General features: G+C 45.2%; 2 protein-coding genes across 2 annotated transcripts in view; one reads left to right on the top strand and one right to left on the bottom strand.

The window, feature by feature from the left end:
- The first annotated feature begins 156 nt into the window (after positions 1-156).
- On the top strand, positions 157-10,456 carry LOC143133441 (uncharacterized). The gene is made up of 18 exons (XM_076293203.1): positions 157-166; positions 292-477; positions 1,031-1,189; positions 1,313-1,399; positions 2,029-2,130; positions 2,252-2,433; positions 2,558-2,621; positions 3,388-3,477; positions 3,565-3,642; positions 3,786-3,858; positions 4,017-4,129; positions 5,858-5,938; positions 6,620-6,727; positions 8,090-8,230; positions 8,508-8,624; positions 9,250-9,438; positions 9,663-9,946; positions 10,175-10,456. The coding sequence occupies exons 1-18, from the start codon at positions 157-159 to the stop codon at positions 10,454-10,456; spliced, it is 2,346 nt and encodes a 781-aa protein (XP_076149318.1).
- A 3,245-nt stretch (positions 10,457-13,701) lies between these two features.
- Positions 13,702-25,248, bottom strand: part of nyap2b (neuronal tyrosine-phosphorylated phosphoinositide-3-kinase adaptor 2b) — a 13,941-nt gene continuing 2,394 nt past the window's right edge. The window contains exons 2-7 of the mRNA XM_076293202.1: positions 22,003-22,292; positions 18,768-19,003; positions 17,819-18,731; positions 14,370-15,038; positions 14,083-14,186; positions 13,702-13,953 (exon numbers count right to left, since the gene is read on the bottom strand). Of these exons, the coding sequence (XP_076149317.1) occupies positions 13,702-13,953; positions 14,083-14,186; positions 14,370-15,038; positions 17,819-18,731; positions 18,768-19,003; positions 22,003-22,292 (2,464 nt within the window). The remainder of the gene's footprint in view (positions 13,954-14,082; positions 14,187-14,369; positions 15,039-17,818; positions 18,732-18,767; positions 19,004-22,002; positions 22,293-25,248) is intronic.

Genomic DNA, 25,248 nt, shown 5'->3' with positions numbered 1-25,248 from the left:
GCATTCCATCAATCACTGGGTACCCCAGGTAAACTAGAACTAGAGTTATTACAGGATTACCAGTTCACCAGCTGACCAGCAGATTGGTCTTGCTTTCTGGTGGTGTACAACCGTTTTCCTTGGTTTTGACTTTTGTTTTTATCGTGATTACGGTCAATGTTTGTGTGTTTGTGTATTTTTGTTTATGTTCTGACGCTTTCAATAAAAAGTTAATCACAAAAAAAAAAATGATGTGGAGTACCTGATGTTTCTCAGGAAGCCAAGGTCCACCTGGTGATCCGGGTGATCCAGGCCCTCCGGGATACGTCACAGATGGCCCACCGGGCCCCCCGGGTCTCCAAGGGCCTCCAGGCCCAAAGGGACGACCAGGTGATGGAGGACCAAATGGCCCTCCTGGCCCTGTCGGACGAAGAGGATCTACTGGACCCCCTGGACTAAAGGGTGTAAAGGGAACAGCTGGCCTGCCTGGTGTACCAGGTACAATACAATCAGCTTGGTGCAATATAACAACAATGTCAATTGACATAAACTTTATATTTAGATGTTCCACCATCTAGTCAGTGTGAATACACACCTTGTGTTTGTGTACTTGATGTGTATTTAAGTTTTCAGACATACATGCAGCACAGTACCTCCACTCAGCAGTGACTGTCTCCATAGGAAGCCCAGGCCTTACAGGGACCAGTGGTTATAAAGGACATATGGGAGACCCTGGGCCCACAGGAGCCTCAGGTCCCCCAGGGCGGCCGGGGGTGGTGTGTGACCCATGGCCAGGCTTACCAGGTCTACCTGGTCCAGTAGGACCCATTGGACCTGTAGGTGAGAGTCTGGGTGGGCGGTGGGGGCCAGGCTGATCAAAGACTGACTGTTTCACTGTCCGTTTTTTCGGATTCATGTCATTATGTATATGCTTTCAAGATGTTGGATTTTCTGTTTCATTCCGGCATTCCTGTTCCTGCTCATCTGCAATATATTTATGTGGTGCTGCCACATGACAACATCAATATTTCTTTGCTTCAAGGTTACAAAGGTGAGAAAGGTGGTAGTGGGCCGCCAGGCCCAACAGGTACTGGGCCCAAAGGACCTCTAGGGTCACCTGGAACACCTGGGTCACCAGGACCTCCTGGGCCAGCAGGACACCCTGGGCTACCCGGAGACCCTGGACTACATGGCCTTAACGGAATGAAAGGTGAGCTCTATCATGGGTCATAATTTGGTTCATTACGTAAATGGATTCATCCAGTTTACCATCCAAAAAGGTAAGCTTTGCATAAACACATATATTGACCTTTTTATCATTTGCCACCTGTAGGTAACAGAGGTATCCCAGGAATACCTGGCTTTGGGAGACCTGGAAATCCTGGTGTGAGAGGCCCCCCTGGAAGACAAGGGGAAAGGGGTAACCCAGGACCAGATGGAGCTGATGGCGACATAGGCTTCAAAGGAATAAAAGGTGCCTTTTACATGCATAAAGCTGTAGAAGTACCATGTAATGTTCAAGTCAAATAACCCTTTACTGAAATGCATACAGCACAGACACCATAATGCAGAAAATATTCAAGGTGATTGATTGATCGATTGAAATGATTTATTGTACAAACAATGTTTATTTATAAAAATTTAATAAATAAAATCTCTTGGTACTTTATTGATCAGGATAAACACAATGAAGCCCTATGGGCCCTATCTTGGCAATCAGAAATGGATGGTCAGAGTCTCAAAGCTTAAGAGCCTGTCCAGTCCACATTCAGCGTGATTTTGAGATCAGACATTGTGCGCATTGTTCAAAAGGGTTACTCTTCTGTTTCTTATTCAGTCATGGGTGTGTTTTGGGTGTAACATCCTTTAAACAAGTGAGAGTGACATCGGTAATTCCCTTTAATAGCAAGCAGCACATCTTCAAACAGCACATCTGTATTTTGACTGTCAGCAGCGCATTTGAAGGAATCTGTTGGCATGCGAGACGTCCATGTATGTAATAGAGGGATTTATGGGGACAACTTGATGCTTTTTTGTCAATATTCACAGGTCACAAGGGAAAGCCAGGGCCTCCAGGACCAGGGTTACAAGGGAAGGGTGAGAAGGGAAACCAGGGATCTCCGGGGCCAAAAGGATATCTTGGAGTCAGAGGTATGAATGAACCAATACTTAGCACTATATATTTCACAAAAGGCATCTTGCCTACATCTTTATCCACACAGACTGCCTTATCTGAGATCTGAGACACAGCTGGTTTGTTTTTCATGCCTAGGTGACAAAGGTTTCCCAGGACCACCAGGTCGGGCAGGTGTGAACGGTGTGGACGGCCCACCTGGGTATCAGAAAGGCCCGACTGGCCCACCAGGATTGTGTGGGGATCTTGGCCCCCCCGGCCCTCCTGGACCTCTGGGAGATCGGGGGCCCAATGGGCCTCCTGGAGCCTATGGTTACAAGGTCAACTTGGAATGATAAGCTTGTAGACACTACATGCCACCTTTCCCTGTGCAAGTCCCAATGCACTATGTATTCTATACAGAGGGGGGCTGAAAAATTCATTGTCATTTTTTTTCCCCTTCAGGGTGACCCAGGTGTCCCAGGACCACCAGGTCCATATGGACTGCCAGGCTTAGATGGCATGAAAGGTAGGCTGGATGAGCATCTAAGGCAAATCATGGCTACTGTAAAACAGGCTGTGTGTGGAGACCATTGAGCCTTTATAGACAGAAAGTAATAATTGGGAATAAGAACCATAGGGGTGAAGGGGAGGACGGGTCATCAGTGTGACCTTTGTGTGAGACCTTTACAGTTAATGTCTACTTTAAACAGGTGAACCAGGGCCCAGTCAAGGATTCCCTGGGCCTCCGGGTCAGAAAGGAAGTCCGGGAGAAACTGGTCCTCCAGGTTAATGTTGTCTATATGGCATGTACACACTCACTGATTATTTCACAGTATGGGATTTAATGTAACATACTCTCTGCCTATTTTATTCCATGTGCTGCCTGGCCAATGAATCATCAGGCTGTACTGGTAAATTATAACATATTGTATCATATCATATCATATATCATAAATCATTTCATATATCAATCATATCATATATCAATCATATCATGTCATGTCATAACATGTCATATATCATATCATGTTATGTCATGTCATATCATATCATGGCATATCATGTCACGTTATGTCATTTCCTATCAATACATTTCCTTTATTCATAATTTAGCTGATGCTGTTATCGAGGTCGACTTTCAGTGAACTAACTATAGGGACAATACCTCAGGAGGAACTCACCTTGATCAGGGGCACAATAGTGGCAGCAACTGGAATCGACCTCACCACCTGCAGGTGTTCCGTTTGGAAGCCCAGATCCCTGTTGATTTATCTTGTGTACTGCTTTTCTAGGGGCGAGAGGAGACCCGGGAGAGGAGGGTGACAAAGGCTATAATGGATTCCCTGGCCCAAAAGGAAACCAAGGTCCCAGAGGGACCCCAGGTGAGACTGAATAGCCCACTACTTTATCTATCTACAGTATCTCATCCTCTTCTGCCTATAATGTGGACCGTGTATGTGCGTATGCAGGCCCTGCTGGTCCTCCAGGATCTGGGCTCCATGGTCCTCCAGGCCCCACTGGCCCCGAAGGACCTCGAGGCCCTAAAGGTTACCCTGGACCTAATGGTCACCCGGGTGAGCTATATGCACATACTCACTCACCAAAGGCAATGTCTGGGTTTGGGATAAGGTTCTGTGTGGGTTTCACATGTATAATATGAATTGAATTTGTCCTCTTTCAGGCCCAACAGGAGATCCAGGTCTGCCTGGTCTGAATGGCCTTATTGGTGCAAAGGGAGAGAGAGGATCAATTGGTAAAGCACAGTAAATTCTGGCCTTGAGCTATTGAGCTACACATTGCCCCCCTTTGCTTCTCAAATACATTCAAAAGTGATTTGCAAAGTCATTTCAGCATGTGTTCCATAACCTAATAGAGGCATGGGCTCCATGTTGTGCACCTTCACAGGGGTAGGTGGGGGTAGTCCCCAAGGACCCTCTGGTTCTCCTGGAGATCAAGGCCCACGAGGAGATCCAGGACTCCCAGGATTCTCTCAACCAGGATCAAAGGGTTCGAGAGGCAATCCAGGAACACCAGGTATGACTAATAGTGTCATATGGTCATTGGTTCGTATCTCCATACCACACGAGTAACAAGTTATACATTCTTGTCTGTCTTCACTCTCTTGAAAATCGTTGGGAATGACAAATGAAGGGGTCAAAATGAACATCATCAGTTTAACCGAATGTCTCTCTAGGCTTCCCAGGTGTCCCGGGGGAGCCAGGCGATCCTGGGAGAGACTGCACGCAGAGCAACAGAGGACCTGATGGAGATCCAGGCTCCCCTGGCCATGATGGACCTCCAGGTTGGTTCCGCAGGAAGTAGTTGGTTCCTCAGTTGCGTCTAAATTCGCCTCAGCTGTCCGGCTTCCATCGCTTCCAACTATAGTGTTGAGCTATTCCCTGCAGGCACGCAGAACAGAGGGCGAGTGAGGCAAATAATATATTTTTGTTTTCTCAGATTCAAATTTTCTCTTCAAAATATAGTATGTGCTTGCGATAGTACCATTGCATGCTCATAACCACAGCCATTTTGGACAGAATATTAATTTTATTCATTTTTTCTACTCAATAAATCAATACATTTTATTGATTACTCATACAGTCCTAGAACAAGTATTACAGTAAATCACTGCAAACAGTTACCAGCCCTTTCATCCTTGTTATGTTATTGCACTAAACACTAAACGGAACAAATGTTTTTGGGAACTGAAGTTGACATGGGTTTCATTCTCAGTTGTGCACATCTGTTTTGAATAGGTTGCCGCTGGTTGCCACTGAACCACATCATAGCTCATTACCATAAAGTTAACTACACTTGCTGCCCAAAATTGGCCAAAATCTTTTAGCATCTTCCATGTGTATCGCTAAATGGCTGATTGTCATGGCTTCATTATGGATTCAGATTTCTATGTCCAATTTTAACAGGGGAGTGAGCGTAATAAATGAGAGCAGTTTCTATGTCAAAACAATCTGCTTTTCTAATTGGCTCATGCTCTATGACCATTTAGTTTCTGTTGCCATTACAGGCAGGGAAAGGAACAGTACACTTTAAAAGTATGGTAGGTCCCCTAGTTTTATCAACATCATAGGTCAAAGCCAACAAGAAAAAAATGGTTTCCCGTGGCATGACTCCTTGAAGGTGACATACTTATACTGTAAAGCTTATTTTACCTTTATAATGTCATCATTGATTTTTTCACTTTCTATGAAGTGTCTCAAGGCATTATGACTAATTGTAAATAATATAAAGGTGTAATCATTGCCATTATCACAAGGTTAAATAATCTTTAGAATGCATTGTGACACTTCAAGCTGTAAAGGCTTATACAGTAACATTATAATGCTTTATGAATGCAGTCAGGAGTATGTATACATTGTTATATATACAGTACTAGTGACAGTAGTTTTGATGGCTTTATAAATAGTTTATAACCCTTTGTGAATGTATAGTACATGTACATACAACATCATAATGCTTTATGAGACCAGTCATATTTTGAATGCCTAAATAGACTTATATAATTAGTTATTAAGCATTATGGATACTTTATAACCCTTAATGGGTGTGTATGGCATGAATCAATGTCTTAATCAATAAGTGTGTGTGTGTTATATGTTTGTCGTCCTAATTTCATGCATCTGCATATGCATGCGTATAATTGTCCCTTTGTCTTTTTCATTTGGTCAGGACTCAGAGGTCCTCCAGGACCTCCCGGCCCAACACATGCCTACCGAGGAGACAGTGGTGACACTGGACCGCCAGGTCCACCCGGACCCAAAGGCGACCCAGGAGGCCTTGGGCCTCTAGGACCTTCAGGTTATCCTGGACTCATTGGCCTTAAAGGTGAGAGGAAATATGTTGCATCAAATCATGAAGAACTTTATTTGCGGAGGTTAAAACTCCTGCTGCAGAAAGTACCAGTCCTACCACATATCTACTCCAGCCATTCGCTCAACCAGCCGATTCTGATTAGCACAACTCTTCAGCCAGGTAGATCATCTAATTAATGACCTGTGTGTGCACAGGCATAACAAACTCATGGTAGGACTGATGCTTGAGCTTTTCACACCTGTTTATTTGACTCCAATGGGACATTTTGGTTTTTGCAGCAATAATAAAACCAGTAAGAGACACACACAATTAAACACAATGAATAACTTTTACAGCAAAGCCATTGGTATGAGTAAGCAAAAATCCATTAACATGAAGTCTAAATCTATCATCAGTTTAAACATTGCTAAATATGCATGACTAGTCTCTTATAGAATGTTTCATTTATTTATTAAAATCAGATAATCATTAATGATAATGATATAGGTTCATTCTGTAGAATGAAATATACATTAATACATTTCCTTATGCATCTCATACACATTTCCATAAGATAACGTTCAGTGAAATGTAACTTTGTAACTGAACTGCTGTTAATTAATTAATTGATAATTCTGTGATGTCCTTGACCTGGTACTGTGTCCATGACGTGAGGTGGAGAGGGATTGAGCTCATGTGTCTTTGTCCTGACAGGACCCAAAGGATATGAAGGTCCCAGAGGACCACCTGGTCATGCAGGGCAGCCTGGTTTCCCTGGTCCCCAAGGGCTTCCAGGAAATTCAGGACCCCCTGGTCCACCAGGTCAGTGCTTAATCCTGGAACAGAAATACAATTCCATGTGGTTGTTTTCGAATAGAAATGCAGATTAGTCCTTTTTTGCATTGTCCATCAACCTCTTGACCTCTACCAGCTGAAATCACTATACTGACAATATACCGTACGCCATGTCTGAAAGGTGTTCCAATTCCTCAACTTCTTGGCCCATTTTGTCTACCACTACCACTATATTCAGACTGTCCTTTTTTGGATCTTTAGCAAGAGAGAACAGAAGGGGGCTCAGTTGATATCCCTAAGAAACACAATCCCACTGTGTTCAATTCCATTGCATTCAGTCCCACTGTGTTCAATTCCATTGCATTCAGTCCCACTGTGTTCAATTCCATTGCATTCAGTCCCACTGTGTTCAGTCCCACTGTGTTCAATTCCATTGCATTCAGTCCCACTGTGTTCAGTCCCACTGTGTTAAATTCCATTGCGTTCAGTCCCACTGTGTTCAATTCCACTGTGTTCAATTCCATTGCATTCAGTCCCACTGTGTTCAGTCCCACTGTGTTCAATTCCATTGCGTTCAGTCCCACTGTGTTCAGTCCCACTGTGTTCAATTCCATTGCGTTCAATTCCACTGTGTTCAATTCCATTGCGTTCAGTCCCACTGTGTTCAATTCCATTGCGTTCAGTCCCACTGTGTTCAGTCCCACTGTGTTCAATTCCATTGCGTTCAGTCCCACTGTGTTCAGTCCCACTGTGTTCAATTCCACTGTGTTCAATTCCATTGCGTTCAATTCCACTGTGTTCAATTCCATTGCGTTCAATTCCACTGTGTTCAATTCCACTGTGTTCGATTCCATTGTCCTCTACTAGCCTGGCTAACGTCAGACCTCATCTCATTGAGATGGGGTCTGGGAACTAGGCATTCATTTTCTCATATTTGAAACGTGGTTTACGAATGCCCAGAGCCGTTTATAAAATCGCGTGCAAGGCAGCATGGGAAAACCCAGACTAGTCCTAACAGTGAACTTGAATGATTTCAGTAAAGTCTGATGAATTCAGTGAAGTCATTGGTCTTTGTGACATTAAGAGCAGTGGCTTTGTCAGGCCTCTGCTAGCACTAAGTAATGGTGAAAATCTGTGTCTACTTTTGTTTCCTGAGATCTCTTGTTCTCCCGAACTGCCAGCCACAGGATCTGTTGATCTGAATATAAAGTTGTGTGGTTTATTTTGTTGGAAAAGTGATTCAATGGCTACAATATAATTTGTCCAATTAATCACCGGAATTAGTGTTTAAATATGTCGTACAGTATGGCTTTCAATAATTGTCCCTCTATCACTTGTACTCTAGCCAACCAGCCAAGTGCTGCCCATCTTCTCTGTGTGTTCTCATAGGTCGAAAGGGCGAACCAGGTGTAGTTATAGATGTGGACAGGCCCGAGGCACCCCCTGGATCTAAAGGCCGCCCTGCTTTTATTCCTGGCTCCACTGGTTTGCCAGGCCCTCCTGGTCCAACTGGATCTCCAGGACGCGAAGGTACAAGGACCCTGGTGACAATGAGATACTAGATTGCCTGATAAATGTTATTATTGGTATAACAGGTGCTACATGTAGATAGAAAAAAATGTCTGATTATGTTTGTTAACCATTATAGATGAAAGTGTTGACAGAATTGCAAAGTGTTTAAACATATTTAATGTAGAGTAGTGTTACTTTCTAGTTTCTAAAGTAGCAGGCAAATACCAGAGTTCGTTATTTCTGATGGGCTAGAGACGATTATGGTCTCACTGTCAGATCAATAATGTCTCTGTAGGACCCAAAGGTGCAGAAGGGAGTCGTGGGCCGCCTGGACGAGATGGTCCTGAAGGACCACATGGAGTCCGAGGAGATCCAGGTGAACCTGGAGCCAATGGATTTGTGGGACCTGAAGGTATGAGGTCATCCTCTGTCACATTAGCCAAAACAGTTTAAAAAACAATAGTCTAAGACACAGTGGAAGTATTGAAAATTATACATTTGAAAATGACACATTTATATGATGTTAATTTGCTTGTTGATTTTTTAAACATAACCTGCTTACCTCAGAATGTAATTCTGAAGGGGAAAATGAATGCTGTGCAATAGTAAAAATAAATAAGTCAAACCAATTTAAAATGATATGAAATAAGAATATGTGAGGTCCCAACAAAGTACAGGTGTGTATGTTTATTTGATAAACATATGGTGTGACATTCTCAAACATCTTAAAGTTAATTTTTATGACACAAATTCATAGTAAAGCTTCCCATATTTTATATTTAAAATGTATCAGTTATCAAGTTAGGTGTGCATCCAGTCCAACTCTATTAGCTGTTAGCTAGTCAATATTTCTGGTAGTAGGTGTAACAGTTAGCATCAATGTTTAAAACATAGCCAACCTGGGTTTCATACACGATCGTCAGATATCTGTGTAAGTCACTTTGCTAAATATCAGACCTTTACCTTTAGTTTGTTAGTTTAGGCAAGAGCTCTTAATTGTTTCTCTTCAATGTTCTTTGCTCTATCTCAATAACCAGGCCCACAAGGTGAACCAGGAGACCCTGGTTTCCCAGGAAGCATAGCATCAGTTAGTCCTGGCTTCCTACTGGTCATTCACAGCCAGTCAGCAATCATACCTAAGTGTGCTCAGGACATGCATGAGCTGTGGACCGGCTACAGTCTTCTCTATCTGGGAGGACAAGAGAGAGCCCATACACAGGACCTTGGTATGGATTGACAGGAGAAAATACTACTAATGACTATTTTACTTTCTAGCAAAATGAGGGAAGTCACGCTAACATGGCAATTTATGTGTTTGGTAATGTAATCTGAGTGAGATTAAATATATACCTTTTATATTTAAGAGACAGAAATTGCTTTTACTGCAGTGTGTGTGTGTGTGTGTGTGTGTGTGTGTGTGTGTGTGTGTGTGTGCATTCTCTCCCTACAGGTCAGGCAGGCTCTTGCATGCCCATCTTCAACACCATGCCATTCAGCTACTGCAACAAAGACTCCTGCGACTACGCAAGCCGCAATGACAAGTCCTATTGGCTGTCCACCACCGCCGCTGTGCCCATGATGCCCATGGAGGGACACAACATCTCGCTCTACATCAGCCGCTGTGTCGTGTGTGAGAGTCCGTCACCCGCCGTGGCCTTCCACAGCCAGGGCGAGGAGAGGGTCGGGTGTCCAGCGGGCTGGAGGACACTGTGGCAAGGATATTCCTTCCTTTTGGTCAGTGATTTAGATGTGCACAGTATGTGTGCAAAGTGCTTTTGTGTGGGGTGTGTTTGTGTGTATGTGTGGTATGCCTTCTTCCACTCCGTGTTATGCTGTGTAGTGGGGATACTTCGTAACCTTTGGGTTCAAACTTCATTTCAATTGTCTCATGACTAAAGGTGTGTGCGTCTGTGTGTGTGTGTGTCTGTGTGTGTGTGTGTGTGTGTGTGTGTGTTTCCTCAGTCCACTGGCACAGGAGATGAGGGGGGTGGCCAATCCCTGACCTCCCCAGGAAGCTGTTTAGCGGACTTCCGTACCCAACCCGCCATCGAGTGCCAGGGGGCCAGAGGCACGTGCCACTACTTTGAGAACTTGTACAGCTTTTGGTTGACCAGCGTTGGCTTTTCGGATCAATTCAGAAGCCCCCCACAGCCAGTCACACTCAAAGGTCCGACAGAACAGAGAAATCGTGCAAGCAAATGCCACGTGTGTATGAGGAGCATACAGTCAGCAACAGTAATCTGATACACCCCAGTCTTGCTGTTAGAGGGCTGTCAGTGTATTTTTATGTTATAAATTGCAACTACAATCCACGTTTTTATTTTCTTTTTTAATTGAAGCATTATCCTTTGGGAGATCCTTTCATTTGTTATCATGATTTGCAATTACACTTTTACCAAAGGATAAATACAAAGTTGTATTTCAGTGTTAATCCTAATAAATCTATGTAAAAGTTTGGCTTAATTAACAAACTAGAGGCCCTGGAATGTGATATTGTGAACCTAGTCATTCAAAGCTGTATTTTTCATTTCTGTATAGTCTAGTTTATATATAATTTCATTTTCTCCTTTGTAGTAGTTAGTATTTGACCATTTGCAATGGAATTCATGAAAGCTATCTGACCAGCTTCAGTTTGATAACTGAAATGTATCAAAGCTTAATATTGATCCTAGGTAGACTGTTCAATAACAAGCTATCCTAAACTAAAACACATTGAATCCCTAGATCAGTTTGTCAAACATTCTCTATTCAGCATTTTTTGTTTCTTCTAGTGTCAGCAATGTCTCAGTTGATGCAATATTGCCCTGTATGTATGCGGCTGATTTATCATGGTCCTCTCTGATTGTCATTGTTAGATGATACTATCTATGGCTTCTAACCTGCCTCTGACATGTTACAATTGGAGAATTGTGATACATTTTTGTTTAATGTCTCTTAAGGGTGCTGTATCCAGTTTTACTGTATTATGTGTTTTACAATCAATTCTGTCTTTCGGTGCATCAGATGTCATTATACCATGTAGTAATTTCTCATGTAGTTCAGTATGATATGCATTTGCATAATTCATCAGTGCCCTCTAGATTGATTGAGTGACATAAGTTCTGGTGTGGTGAACAAGGTAAAACATATCACTGAGAACCATGAATATGAATTTCCCTGTGTGTGTGTGTCATCCCTATAACTTGAAACATAATTAAATCTTAAAGAAAAAACACTGGCATAGAGAAGAACCGTTAAAAATGGATGTCCATCTATTAAAAGCAGCCTACATATCTCAAGTACTCTATGTCCCAACAGACTCCACACCATGACTCTTCACTTTGCCACAGCAAATTGAAGTTCATATTTATTTCTCTCAAAAAGACAGATGTGACAATCAGCATACTTTTTTACAGATAACATAATAACACTCAGTGCCGTATGACAGAGGACTCTACCTTTCACAGTGCACATTTGTACATACAAAAAAGAGATTGTACATCATTACATTTCAAAGCCCAGCACCACCGCATGGCTGGAGAGTGAATGTTAAACAATCATTTCAGCATGAAGCTGCATCCAGTGTAGCTTGGCACACAGGTGTGTATACACACACACACACACACACAAACATACACACACAGGTTTAAAAAATCTTTGACCCTCCATGTTCATATGATCAAAATTTGAGTGATAAAACAAACATACAGGCCACTTTTGATAAGCCTGAGTGATAATGAAATTAATTAGCATCAGTTTTATTTCCCACATATGTCTATATGCCTGCATATACTAGTGTCTGCAAACTTCAAACACAGCATTGTTGCGACCCCTGCACATTTGTTCACTAACTCCCTTCTCTCAAGTGTTTTTGTATTGTGACCTTTTACTCAAAGAGTGACCTCCATCTTCCAGTCACAGTGAGCAGTGGTCTCCAAGGCAACTCATTTTAGTACGTTTCAGATGATATAACCATGGAGATTGGGTGGTGAGGGGGGAAGGGGGGGGGGGGCATACACTACAATACCCAAAATGATTTGGCAGTGCAGATCTTGCATTCAACGTGCAAATGAAAACCACTTCAACTGATTTGAGGGGTTGAGGTAGAGGGAGGTGGAAGGTATCCAGCCAAATGCTATGTGATGGTGGATTATGGGTAGTGCAGTTCTTTTTTATTTTAGTTTGGACTTTTTTAACGCAGCATAATTACTATGCCCCAGTGCAGCTTTGACCCTTATTATGGGTTAGACCACTTGCTACAATTAGAGGGGTTTTGCTAGCAGACCCCCAGATGAGTGCCTGTTACATAATCAGTGGTGAAAGGGGTTGGCCAATTGCTGGTGTTGGATTGTCTTACATGATCTCAGTCAGTCATACAATACGATCCCTACACTTACACTATCGTAAATATACGGCACAGCATCTAGACAGTACCAAAAAATATCAACATCAGGAACGTTTTTCTTCTCTTTTTCGTCCTCACAAGCAAGTGCATAAAATTAAGTTAGTACTTAGTAAAAGTAATAAGGTGTAGAAAGCTCAAGCATTGATTGTTCTGCTATTAGTTTGTGTGAGGGCTACAGGGCTTGGACTCTGACTGGAGGGGCAGGTGTCTTCACTGTGCAGGCTGTGGGAAGGGTGCCGACTCCCCCCAGGAAACTGCCTTGACTCCAGGCTCGAGTTCACAAGCCACCAATCTCACATGCTGGTTTCTCATCTTCTGTTCCCCTCTCCATTAAAAGTAATCTATTCCTTTTCTCTTGACATACATAAATGCTTATTTTCCTTTCTTCTCGCCCCATACTCTGCCATTAAATTTAGTTAATTGCCTAGGTATCAACCACCAAAACAGGTGTTATAAGGCCTATGTTAGGCCTATGATAACTCATCACATGACAAGCTCAAACAATCCAAGTATATAATTTAAATGTTTCTACAAAAAGGAAATGTAACTGTCTTATTGGGGTTGCACATTCTTACAGCATCCTACATATTTAAAGGTAACCAAAAGACAGCCAGGCCTATTTCAGTTACCACAGAAATCCCACTAAGGGAAAGACTTTAAATATCCATTATATATGGTACGTTTGTAACATTTCAGCATAGTAAATTAATGTTTAGATGTCTGAATTAAAAGAGGCTTGGAGAGCACACAACGTTGTAACTAGGTACTGTTAGGTTGCGTATAGCAATGTCTGAGACAAAAAATGTATAAAACAAACATTTCATTGTTCTACATCTACATAATCTTTAGACATATTGTGTTTATTTTATTTTTTTAGAAAATATCTATTAATGCTACGTATATTACAAGAAATCACATTATAATATAAAAATATCAGATATAAACAATGATGATAGGAAAGCCTGACCCTCATAATATTGCTATGGAAAAACCACCTGCTGTTCATTCTGATATAAGCATCCCCTTTTCAGCCAGCTGCCAGCCTCCTCCTTACAAAGAGATGGCATGTTAGCAGAGATAGTCCGTAGGGGTGTTGCCCAGAGGTTCAGATGGCAGTGTCCCAAAAGACCGTGGTCTGGCTGGGATACGGAGGGGGCCCGTACTTTTTGGCCCCATTGCTCTTCTTCCAGCCAGGGAGTGCGGGCAGGCTCTCCTGTTTGCATGGACTCCGGAGAGGCGGCCGCTGGGGCGGTGGGGGCTGCTGCTGCCGTGAGCGGATCTCCCGACAGAGACGCTGCTTGCGCTCGATCATCTCCATCATTGTGCTGTCACCATATAGCCACGGCATGGGTGGCATCTAAAGTGACGGGGCAAGAGAACAAAGGAGATGAGTACTCAAATCAGTATGATTGTATGTTGCACTGGCTGACTGATGCTACATCCAAAAGTTACAGTAGTAGAAACATAACCAACATGTCGGCATTACCTGGCTCTGTGGAGGCTCTTGAGGTTGTCGCTGGGGCGTCCCTAGTGGAGACGGCGCCACTGGCGTAGAGGGCGAGCGACCAATCTTCTGCGCTGTCTTTAGCTCTGCAGGGAGAGGTAAACTATCTATTACAGTCCATTCATGGATCGGTTGGAGTACGCTATCTGTTATGGGATATTTTTCTGATGGTGATCACAAGAGATTAGAGTGCATTAATACTAAAACACACAAGTACATCAAAGGCAACGTGATTGCAAAGCAAAACATCAGTCGTCATGAGTTCCTACCTGAACTGGTGTTTCCCAACATCATGGTGGGACTAACACAGGATCGTCCAAGCCGACTTGGTGTTCCGATGGCCTGTGGCCCAGACAATCCTTCCCATTCATTAGTTTTAGTGGTCTCTGCGCTATGGTTGCCCCTGTCTTTACCCTCGTTCCTGGGCAACGGCTCCGGGACGTGCGCAACCTTGTCTTTGCAGGCACGCCTCGAAAGGAAATCTGCAGAGTTGCAACCACGGTCTTTGCCTTCCCGTTTTGTGTCCGTGGAGCTCCTCTCCTTGCAATCCCACTCCCGTCTGCTCTCCGAATCCTTCCGGCCCCCTTCTTTACTATTTCGCCTCACTTCCAGTCCATTTCTGACCGACTCTTTGCTCTCATGCCTTGACATGCCCTCTGCGACATGACCGCCTCTGTCTTTGCCGTCGCGCCTCGCCTCGGCTCCATTCCTAACCATTTCTTTACTGTCCTGTCTTGGCAAGCAGTCGATTCCATTACAACCCCTGTCTTTGCTGTCACGTCGCGGCAAAAGCTCACTCATGGTATTTCCGCGGTCTTTGCTGTCACGGCGCTGGAAAAGGTCCACGTTGTTGCAGGTTCTGTCCTTGCTATCCTGTCTATGGAGTGCCTCTGACACGTTACCTGTCTTGTCTTTGCTGTCACGACGCGGCATAGGTTCTATGCCGTTGCAGCTCCGATCCTTGCTGTCGCGTCTCGACTCTTTGGAGCTGCTGTGCCGCTCCTTACTGTCTCGCTTTGATTCTTTGTGGTGTCGATCTTTTCCTTCCTTTTTGGTCTCGGAACTGTGGCATCTTCCTTTGGACTCGCCTAGTAAAGAAGAATAGTAATTTTTAATGATTGTCTTGCAACACGTTGGTGTTAATGTCCATAGATTTTAGCAGACAATGTTATTATTGAAAGACAACGTTGACATTTTCATCAAATTATACAATGGTATCGCCCAACCCGACCTTAACTGATAATTTTGAGTTTTCTGAACAGGCGCACATTTGCGATATCATTATTTAACCACTTGGTGGCGCTTCAGCATACACTGACGATATAACCTACAAAGGATTACATGTAAATATGTTTGCATCATCAACGCTGAATTGTACGGTCAGTCAGATCGTGTATGTATTGTGCACATGTATTTGTGGTGCATGAAATGGCAAATTAATGTTGCATATGTTGAAATAAAAATCTACGGACATTATGGAGCAAACGTGGTCATAGCCTATAGTAGACCTTTATGATTTTAACTGATCATCACAAGAAGAAATAAGTGCATAGTAATTGCACTTGCTTTCGTCTCCATTTCACCAGGTACAGATGAAATCCAATCTTGAACTTTTTTCATTTTTTGGGGGTTTTTTTCAGGGTTTTCAGGACTATTTTGCCATTAAAACGCACACAAACAACTTGTTAAAGACTGATCACTGATAGTCCATCACTGATAGTCATCTCACATGCTAATCACTTTTTAACATTTGTCACTGTCTGCCACACCACACAGAAGAAAGCACAAGTTATGGTATCAGATGTGTGTGTGTGTGTGTGTGTGTGTGTGAGTGTGTGTGTGTGTGTGTGTGTGTGTGTGTGTGTGTGTGTGTGTGTAAATGAGGCCAAGTCCTTCATCCACAATTCAAGACAGCATTGATTGGTCAGTTAAATAGGTCATGCTGCCATCCACTAGCTATAACAAACCATGGTTTTTAGACACTATTGTCCAAGCCCACACATGGCAGTGGTGATCGCATGTCCCCATGGGATGGAAATCAGGTGCAAATCAGGTGCAACCTGCCACTGAACCAGATGAAGCCACGCACTATCGACATCGCCCCTGACAACACACAGCAGTCACCTGACAACTGGGGAAAACAACAGCCCTCAGAAAAAAAGACCTGTCACATGACAACAACAGGAGTAACAACACCCAAAGACATAGACAAGACAAGAGTGACTGCTGTGCTAATACTTTGTTTAGACCCAGTTCATAACACAAATGCTATTGTCCAGCAAATATTTCTGGGGAGTGCATGAAAGCAACACTTTCTTTCTGTAGCCACTGCACTTGCAACACAATATGGCAAGTTTGAGTCTGTAAGACTTTGAACAGATTAATATAATGCATAATGCAAGCATAATGCAAGTCATTTAAAAAGAGGCCTGTATGTGTATGTATATATATATGTATGTGTATGTGTATATATATATATATATATATATATATATATATATATATATATATAAAGGAACCATGAAGCAGTGTGAGCAGGTGGAGCCCTGCCAGTTATAGTGCCTCTGATTCCACGGGGCCGCTGTGACCTGCACTCTGATTGGCCGTCCCTCTGGCACAGAGAGATTCTATGAGGAAATGTCCTCCTCTGTTGCCATGATATGGAAGCACACTTCCTCTCCAATGAAGACTCACGTGTGGGAGTCACTGCTTTGACTTTCTCCACAAACAGTGCGTGACAAAAACAAGTTCAAATTCATCTAAAATCAAAATGAAAGACCTGATGGTAAATAAATTCCTGCTTTAATCACAACTGATATTAATACCAGCTTCTGGAGTGACATCTATTTCCACCAACAGTTGTTAACATCTGCTTGTAAAATCTCTTTGCCTCTGCAGACAATATTCATCCATGGGAATGATCTTTAGCACATATGTTTCATCAGTGCAAAAAACACCACTGATGCGTTCCATCATTGCTGAACACTGCAGCACACACTGAGAGGCTGCACTGATCTTCCACTGAAGAACAAACAGGCTGCATCAATTCATTAACAAGAATCTAGATCACGGAGATCTAGTTCAGTAGGAGTGTGTGTGGGGGGGTGGTCTTTTGAAGAAATTCCCTGAGCACACAAGCACCACTCCAAGCCTGGGAACGTCAAGGCAATTCAAATGACTCACAGGCCCTTTGAAAACAACTGCAATCCTGATGTATTTGTGCCTCTGCGCTCTGCAACACACCCAATGCCCTGGCAGAGCCCACTGCAGCAGCACGTTTGTCTGTGTTTAAAGGCGATGTTTACATATTTAAAAGTAATGCACCGCGCTGGCTTAATGCTGCAACCGAGGCTGGAGAGGCACACAGGCTGCTTTTGCCCCTAATCTCTGCAGATTAAATCATATGATCTGTATCAGTCTGTTTTTTAGCATCCAGATTAAGCAGGCTTGCAGAACAGACACAGCAAAGATCTGTGGCCAGAGTCAAGAGTACTGCAGCAGCACCTCTCGCTCCCATGCATGGCACGTGTGGACCAATGGGCAGGACTTTATACTGTAAACAAGTGGTCTGACCAACAGCATAGCAATCAGAGAAGCTCTCCTAATACCTTTAGTGCTGCAAGCTGAAGTATATTGAAAGTAATATAAGATGGAAGATAAGATGGAATATAAGATGATAAGATGGCTAGATAAGATGGAAGATTGGACAGACAGACACGTGAGAACTCACTCTCTCCTGGCTCTTTGGACTTTCTGCCGCTGGTGTTCTTCTTCAGCATGTTCCTGCCGGTGGTGAACAGGTTGGTGAGTTCGTCCAGGGGGCTGGTGGGGGTGCGCGAGCGTCCCACCGACACGTTCTGCATGGAGCCATGCAGCCGCCCGTTGCCCTCCTGCGGCGGCGAGCCCTTCCCGTGCGGCGTGGCCGAGGCGCTGCGTGGAAGCCCCGCGCCGGGAAAGGGCCCGTCGAAGGGGGGTGCCCGCATGAGGCTGAGCGGGGTCAGGCAGCGGCCCATGCTAACCGGGGACGGGCAGGCCGAGTGGCTGCGCTGGTAGCCATGGCTGGACGCCGAGGATTTGTAGAGGGTGCAGGGCAAGGGGGGCGCCGAGGAGCGTCCGGAGATGGTGATGGTGGGGGTGGCAGTGAGCTCGCGCTCTCGCTCGCGGCGGTGGTGGTGGTGCGAGGAAGAGGAGGAGGAGGCCGCCGACGAGGAGCCGGGATGCTCCAGGCCGGAGGAGGACGTGGGCGACTTGCTATAGGAGGCGTTTTCCAGCATGGGCAGCTTGGCCATGTCCAGGGGCGTGAGCGGCGACTCGTCCGAGTTGGGCGAGCACTGGGCGGGCGCCGGCGGGAAGACCAGCAGCGGCGGCCGGTGGGTAAGCAGGTTTGGGAAGGGCGCGGGGATGTCGCAGAGCGGCGTGCCGCGCGGCGTGCTACAGCGGCTGGACAGCGGCGTCTGTTCGCCCAGCTCGGACAGGCACGGCGTCGCGCACTGCGAGCGGTAGCCCGAGGGCTCCCAGCGCCCTGTGTCCAGCTCGTCCAGCGTCGGGTACTTCATCTCCTCGTACACGGCCTCGCCGGGTTCGTCGTCCTCGCTGCGCTGGGCCTCCCGGGCCTCCCGAGCCTCCCGGGCCTCGCGGGCCTCACGGGCCGCTGCCGCCGCCGCCACCGCACTGCCCGTCATCTCGATGTACACCGGCTCGTCTGAGTCCGAGTCCCGGCCAGGGGGGCTCTGCGGCTCCGGGGGCGAGGGCGCCAGGGACTCCCGAGAGGCCGGAGGCGAGCCCTTGGAACTGTGCGACCTGATGTAGGACTCGTCAAAAGAGGTGCTCAGCTGTGTGTTGGGGTTCCTCTTGGGCTTTGGTGGGGGGACCCTCCTGCAGTCCTCACTGCAGCCCTGAGAAGCTATAAGAAGAGGCGAAAACGTAAACACAGGTTAGGTTAGCTCCCAATTGCCTATAGATATAGATATTACACAGTCATTCTGATGTCATTCTCAGTCATTCTGATCTATAGTAGTAGTATTGTCACCTACAGGGCCCAGTGCCATGGAGAGCACCTTAACATTGATTCAGACGTGCTTTGGATGAGAGAACGCTGCTAAGTGACTTGATGCTCATATTGGGAAACACTTTTGCAGAACACGCTCATATTGGGAAACACTTTTGCAGATCAACATCTGGGCAGTAAACTAAAAGTGGGCAGAGTGTTAAGTAGGCAGAGGGCAGAAGCCAGATGCTGGACATGGGAGAGCCATGTGGGTGAGGAGAAAAAAGCTGAGAGAGAATTAGAGGAGCTCAGATCCCCGCAATCACGGAGGACAGTGAATGACTGTGTCTAGTACTGTACACTGGAGGTCTTTACACCCTGAATTATTCACAGACCAGATGGACAGCACAGGGGCTTCTCTGACTCTACCTCTGTGCCTATACACGCAAGCACAGACACAAAGCCACTTGTGCGCACGGCAAGGACACACAAGCACAAGCACACACAAACACACACACACACACATACACACACACACACACACACACACACACACACACACACAGACAAATACACACACACACACATGCACACACTTCGGGGTACACATATAGTATGTGTATAATACACACAAAATGTCACACACAAAAACACCGGCACTGTCCAATACACAGATATATCCATGTGCAATGTAATACACATACACATGCAAGCATGCAAAAATACATGGATATGCAAACACACAAAGCACACAGACAATCAATCCTATGCAAATTCATTGACACACATACACAAATACTGATGTACACAACCAAGCAAGCACATGCAAATATACTCACACAAAAACCTTCAGAAACATACACACACACACACACACACACACACACACACACACACACACACACACACACACACACACACACACACACACGCACACACACACACACAATAACACACACACACACACAAACAAATAAACAAACAAATACACACACACATGCAAAGTCCTGGTGTTTTTATGGTACACGCTGAGGTCAATCACTACTGGAAAATGTGATTGTGATTCACAGGATTTAAAACTGTACTAAACATTATGAAAGTGACCAGAACCCAGTTTGAACAGCTGGTTGCATGCACATGTTGTTTTGACTAAAGCAGTGCTGTTGCGTGTTTGTGTGTGAGTGTGTGTGTGTGTTTACGTTTATTATGTTAAGAGAAGAAAACAGCGGCTCTTGAGATCTTTTTCAGAGCTCACAATCCTTGCCCCTCCTCCTCTCCCTCGCTCTCTCTCTCTCTCTCTTTAACTCTCTGCAATCACCCCATCACTCCATCTCTCTTGCTCTCCCTCCCCCCTCCCCTCTGGCGGATGTGTCTACCCTCTCCCCCCTCTCCTCTAGGGGAGCTGAATCTAGGTCAATCGCTCCTCCTGAATGGGTTCTGCTCTGACTGGTCCCTCCCCCACCCCCTCTATCTCTCTTCGCACACGCAAACCTCCTCTCAAAAGAGGGACACCCCCACATGGCGGTGCCCATTGGCTGCCGCGCTGTCAAACTGCTAGACAGCTCGCATCCCATTGGCCGAGGCTGTTGTCTCACTCCGTGGCAAATAGGCACTGGTTGGCAGATGCTGCTGCCAGACGCCTTGATTGGACAAACAGCAGGGGGGGCTCTGTTTCTGTGGGATGGTTGCCGTGGCGCCTAGGAAGATCTGTGTACACTGTGATCCCCTTAAATGTACGCACATGCTGCTTCCCCCAGCATTACATATGCACACGTATAGGTGCACTCCAGTAGATGATACAACTATAATATTGCAACATTCTTTACACTGCTGCAATAGCAATCTCTCAAGCTGCATTGTGCAAATAGATGTATGTGTATATGGGAATGTCCATATTATTTCTAATTTGTTTGTTTGAGGTTGCACTGTATACTGTGTATGTGGCCAAATGCCTGCTGATGCAAAAGTGTTTCGGCTCATCTAAAGTTAAAACAGCCGTCAGTTAATCCTGTCAAGGCCTAATTTACGTGTCCTCAAAGCTCCAGGCCCCCCGAAACCCTCCATCACAGAGATAGCAGCAGCGCTCCCCTGGCTCGAGCTCTGTCCTTGTGCGCAGCTCCAGAGAGTGAAGCTAATGGGAGCGCTGACCCCTTTAAGCTACAATGGCGCGCAGCAGCTCCGGCTGAGACTCCGACTCAGGAGGAGGCTATGTGGGCCAGAGAAGCAGGCCACGCTGCAGCGGGACGTGAGAGCGCTCACTGGGGAAGAGGAGGAACCCACTGACCTTGGCATTCCATTCACGGGGGTGGGGCTGGGGAGGGGTGTGAAACTCAGCACCCCGAACGTTTGTGTTTCTATTTTTCACTATTGCCTGTCACTCAGCAGAAGGGGGGGGGGGGGGGGGGTGTACATCCGAAAATCAAATCATGCCTGCAGCCAGAAATGCCCTCATTCATAACTCAACTATCATGTGATGGCAGGCCACTGGTATTCATGGTAACGTGACTGCAAGGGACTGCATGACTACATGTCAACAAAAGTTTCTGTTCTGATTAGAGGAGACCTACTTTTGAATCCTTTGGGTATTATTATGGATCTTACTGGATCTAATCTAAGAGTAATCTAAGAGTGATTGAGTTTGAATCCAATTGAGAGCTGGAATGATACGTTATCTGAGGCAAACACCAACACAACTTGGACGAGTTGCTTACGCCCCTGGACATGGTCAAGTCCTGCCTGGAGGGGTCCACCATGGTTGAGATACATGAGAGAGCCAGGTTTTTTAGGGTCCAATTATTGTACTATTCTAGAACTTGTATTCATTTTGACTGATAAGGTCAGCTCTGGATCTCATTTGGCCATGGTGTAAGTGTATAATACCCTGAGGAAGGTATTTGGATTGCGACTGGACTTACCATCACACCTGTCCGGGTCTCCACTCCTGCAGGTGGAGGAGGCCAGGTCCACTGTCTCGGAGGAGATGCTGAGCTTGGTGTTGGGGTCCCGGCGGGGTTTGGGCGGCGGCTGCTTGCGCGAGGTGGGGCTGCCGTCCTCCTCCCCTCCGCCCCCTACCGAGTGCAGCGACTGGGAGCGCACGGCGAAGCCGGGGCCGCACGAGGGGTGTGCCACGCGCTCCGGAGGCGCCGGCATTGTCATGGAGCCAATGCGCAGGTGCTTCCCCTCCGTCACAACGTCCTCTCCAACACTGAAGGGCCAGACATTCAACAGGACATGGGGGGAGTTAGACAGCGCAAGGGTAAAAGAAAGACCAACTGGACATACTGGGTATGGATGAACACAATATGTGTAGATGGGAAGCTATGATTAAGAGTAAAATATAATAATAATAATAATAATAATAATAATAATAATAATAATAATAGAAAAACAATCAAGCCAAAACATATGTGTTACATCATGTCTCTGGATGTAGATGCTTGAAAGAGGATGTTAGAATGGATAACCAAGTGCCAGCTGTGTGTTTATGGTTGGGGCGCTGTGGTGTTGTCCCATCAGCATGGCCACCCAGACAATGATTGCCTGATCGGAGCTACTCATGTGGGAGAATGGGTCTGTTAGCAGCATTGATTTGTGTTTAACCCAGGGCAGGCTTTCTGCTCCGGGCCCGAGGACTGTCACACTGACACAATGGAAGCCTCTCAGCTATAGACCCTTTCAACAATAAAAACAAAAACAATGCTTGAACGTTCTATTTGGGCCCCGATCTACTTCCTCTGCATTAAGATAACATATGGAATGTTAAAAAGGAAGTCTTGTGGGGCCAACTATGATGCTGTTATTCCACTGCTTGGTTGAATTTGTCCTACGTAATTTAGAACGACCATTAACCGTATGTTATTTGCACACCTATGAAGTAGATCCATTTTTTTGGCCGTATCACACTTGTATATTAATTCGCCGAACTCGTGAAGTTTAAATGAACTGTCACGTTGCATCCGAGCTGTAAAATGCAGACGTTCAGAACATGGCAACATTGTAGCATATGCTGATAATGGAACTCTCTTGAAAGGGTCTATATAGCATCAATTGACTTCCTTGAGTGTACAATTGGGAGTGGAGTATTTCAGGATGGACTGCTCTGTCACTGTGGCCGGCAAACTTTCCCATTTGCCAATCGCATTTATAGTTTGATACAAGGAGTTGTTTCATATTCCTCGTGCTGAGGTCAGATAGCTTTCGAAAGGGTTAGAGAGTGTGTAAAAACAACTGAGAGCGCTGAATTGTGGTAAGGGGCCTAATGTCTAGAAACCACACTCCAGGCAAATGGCAGGGAGATGTGCTACAAACGACAGGCACAGAGCAGGAATTCTTATCCTTCAATTCTTTTGATGTTCAACATCAAAGCACTCTTCTAACAGGTCCTCTCCATTGCTCGCTCCTATGCTCTCTCTCCCTCTTTCTCTCTCTATCTTTCTCTCTCTCTCTGTCTCTCTGTTCTTCACTCTGTACAATGTATCAGGTAGCTGCCACACTGCTAAGCCCAAACAAGACCCATCTGTGGATTCGGCTCTTGTTAGCCCGGAACTTGGCAGACATAAAGGTGACTCGTTAAGCTTACAGGTGAGTAGTGTGTGCGCGTGTGTGTGTGCGTGCATGCGTGCGTGTCTGTGTGTGTGTGTTTTTGCCCACACACAGCTGCTGAGCTGCAGGAGTCTGGAGGGGAGGGTTCATTGGTCAGGGGCTTAACTTTGCCTAGCAACAGGGTACCCACAGAAACCAGACACAAAATCTGTGGCTGCTTCATACAGTCCACCAGCATAGCAAAGCATTATGCAGCACTGTGTAACACACACACACACACATGATCAATTAAGCATTAAGCTTTTGTTATGGTGACACTGGTAAAAGTTACATGAACCAAAACAAAATATCAGATAAAAATGACCTTGAATACTAAATCAACTTGTCTTTCTTGTCTTTTGTGCTTGATTTCCGTTCAGCGATAACTCATCTTTTAGTCAACTTTTGAATTAACTGCCAACACAACAATGAACAACAGAAAAAAAGAAAGAAAGAAAGAAAGAAAGAAAGAAAGAAAGAAAGAAAAGAGAAAGAAAGAAAGAAAGGTCTTCAATACGTAATGAAAAGTAAAAAATCAGTTGTAGAGGATAGAGAGCAGAAAGGGTGGCCTTGAGCTGAGATGAACAGGTCGCTCTGAGTTGAGTAGCGTTGGGCCAGATGGCCGTTTGGCACAGGTGTGTGTGTGACAGACTGACAGGACAGGAGTGTTTTATTTATAAGCAGACATTCTGTCGTCACCTGCTAATGCAGCAAAAAGCCTTTACCAGGTATCACAAAATGATCCTACATAGGACAGGGCAGAGTGTAAATTTGTAGGTTTACATTTCTGCTCTCTCATCTGCTCATGGTCACACACACGCAAAATCGCACAAAAAAACATACTCTTTCCAAGCGCACACTAGTCATATTTTGATATGCAAATGTGCACGTGATTCTTTGCGTGTGTGGAGCAGCACATCAACATACTTATTCCTGGAGACACAGTGGAAACGCTTCAGTAACGTGGCAGCATGCAAGAAGGCCCGCCTTACTCACTCCAACCAGAGCGTCTGATTGGCTTGCAGCTGCTCCAGCTGTCACCAGGCAGAACATATCTCCTACTAGCACGCTCTTCACACTTAATCTTTTCCCTCTTTTACGCATGCAAGCCTTTCTCTCCTCCCCCCTTTCCCTCTACATCTCTCTCTCTCACACACACACACACTGTCTCTCTCTCCCTCTGATTCTTTCTCACTCTCTCCATCAGCTACTGTAAAAAAAATGGGTCGTCTCATTGACCTACTTATATAGGCCTCATGAAAAATCCAAGTGTTTTTTTCTAGCCCGCCCTTTTCCTTCTGATTCTGTGTATTAATATTTCACTCTGCCAACAGCTGAGACAAGTGGAGAAAGAAGGAGAGCGGGAGATGAGGGGTAAAACCAGTAAGTGTCTTACACTCTTCCCTACGCACTCTAGGCAATAGCAGCCAAACCAGGAAGGTGTGTGTGTGTGTGTGTGTGTGTGTGTGAGAGAGAGAGAGCGAGAGAGAGAGAGAGAGGGAGAAAGAGAGCAAATGTGCTCATCTGGGGCTCAGAACAGCATGCTAAACCCAGCAGCCCTGTCTGAGGCGAAGTCAAAT

The sequence above is a fragment of the Alosa pseudoharengus genome, unplaced genomic scaffold (assembly GCF_046254945.1).
Source record: "Alosa pseudoharengus isolate Yale_2024_CS ecotype anadromous, Long Island Sound unplaced genomic scaffold, YU_APseudo_1.1 YU_APseudo_1.1_scf_2, whole genome shotgun sequence".
Taxonomy (NCBI): Eukaryota; Metazoa; Chordata; class Actinopteri; order Clupeiformes; family Clupeidae; genus Alosa; species Alosa pseudoharengus.
The sequence above is the reverse complement of the archived record's forward strand: the minus strand, read 5'-3'. Positions and strand labels throughout refer to the sequence as shown.

Bases quoted from the DNA above. Each gene is read 5' to 3' on its own strand.
- LOC143133441 (XM_076293203.1), top strand. The intron at 2,131-2,251 runs GTATGAATGAAC...TTTCATGCCTAG, and splicing joins AGGATATCTTGGAGTCAGAG to GTGACAAAGGTTTCCCAGGA. The intron at 8,625-9,249 runs GTATGAGGTCAT...CTCAATAACCAG, and splicing joins TGGATTTGTGGGACCTGAAG to GCCCACAAGGTGAACCAGGA.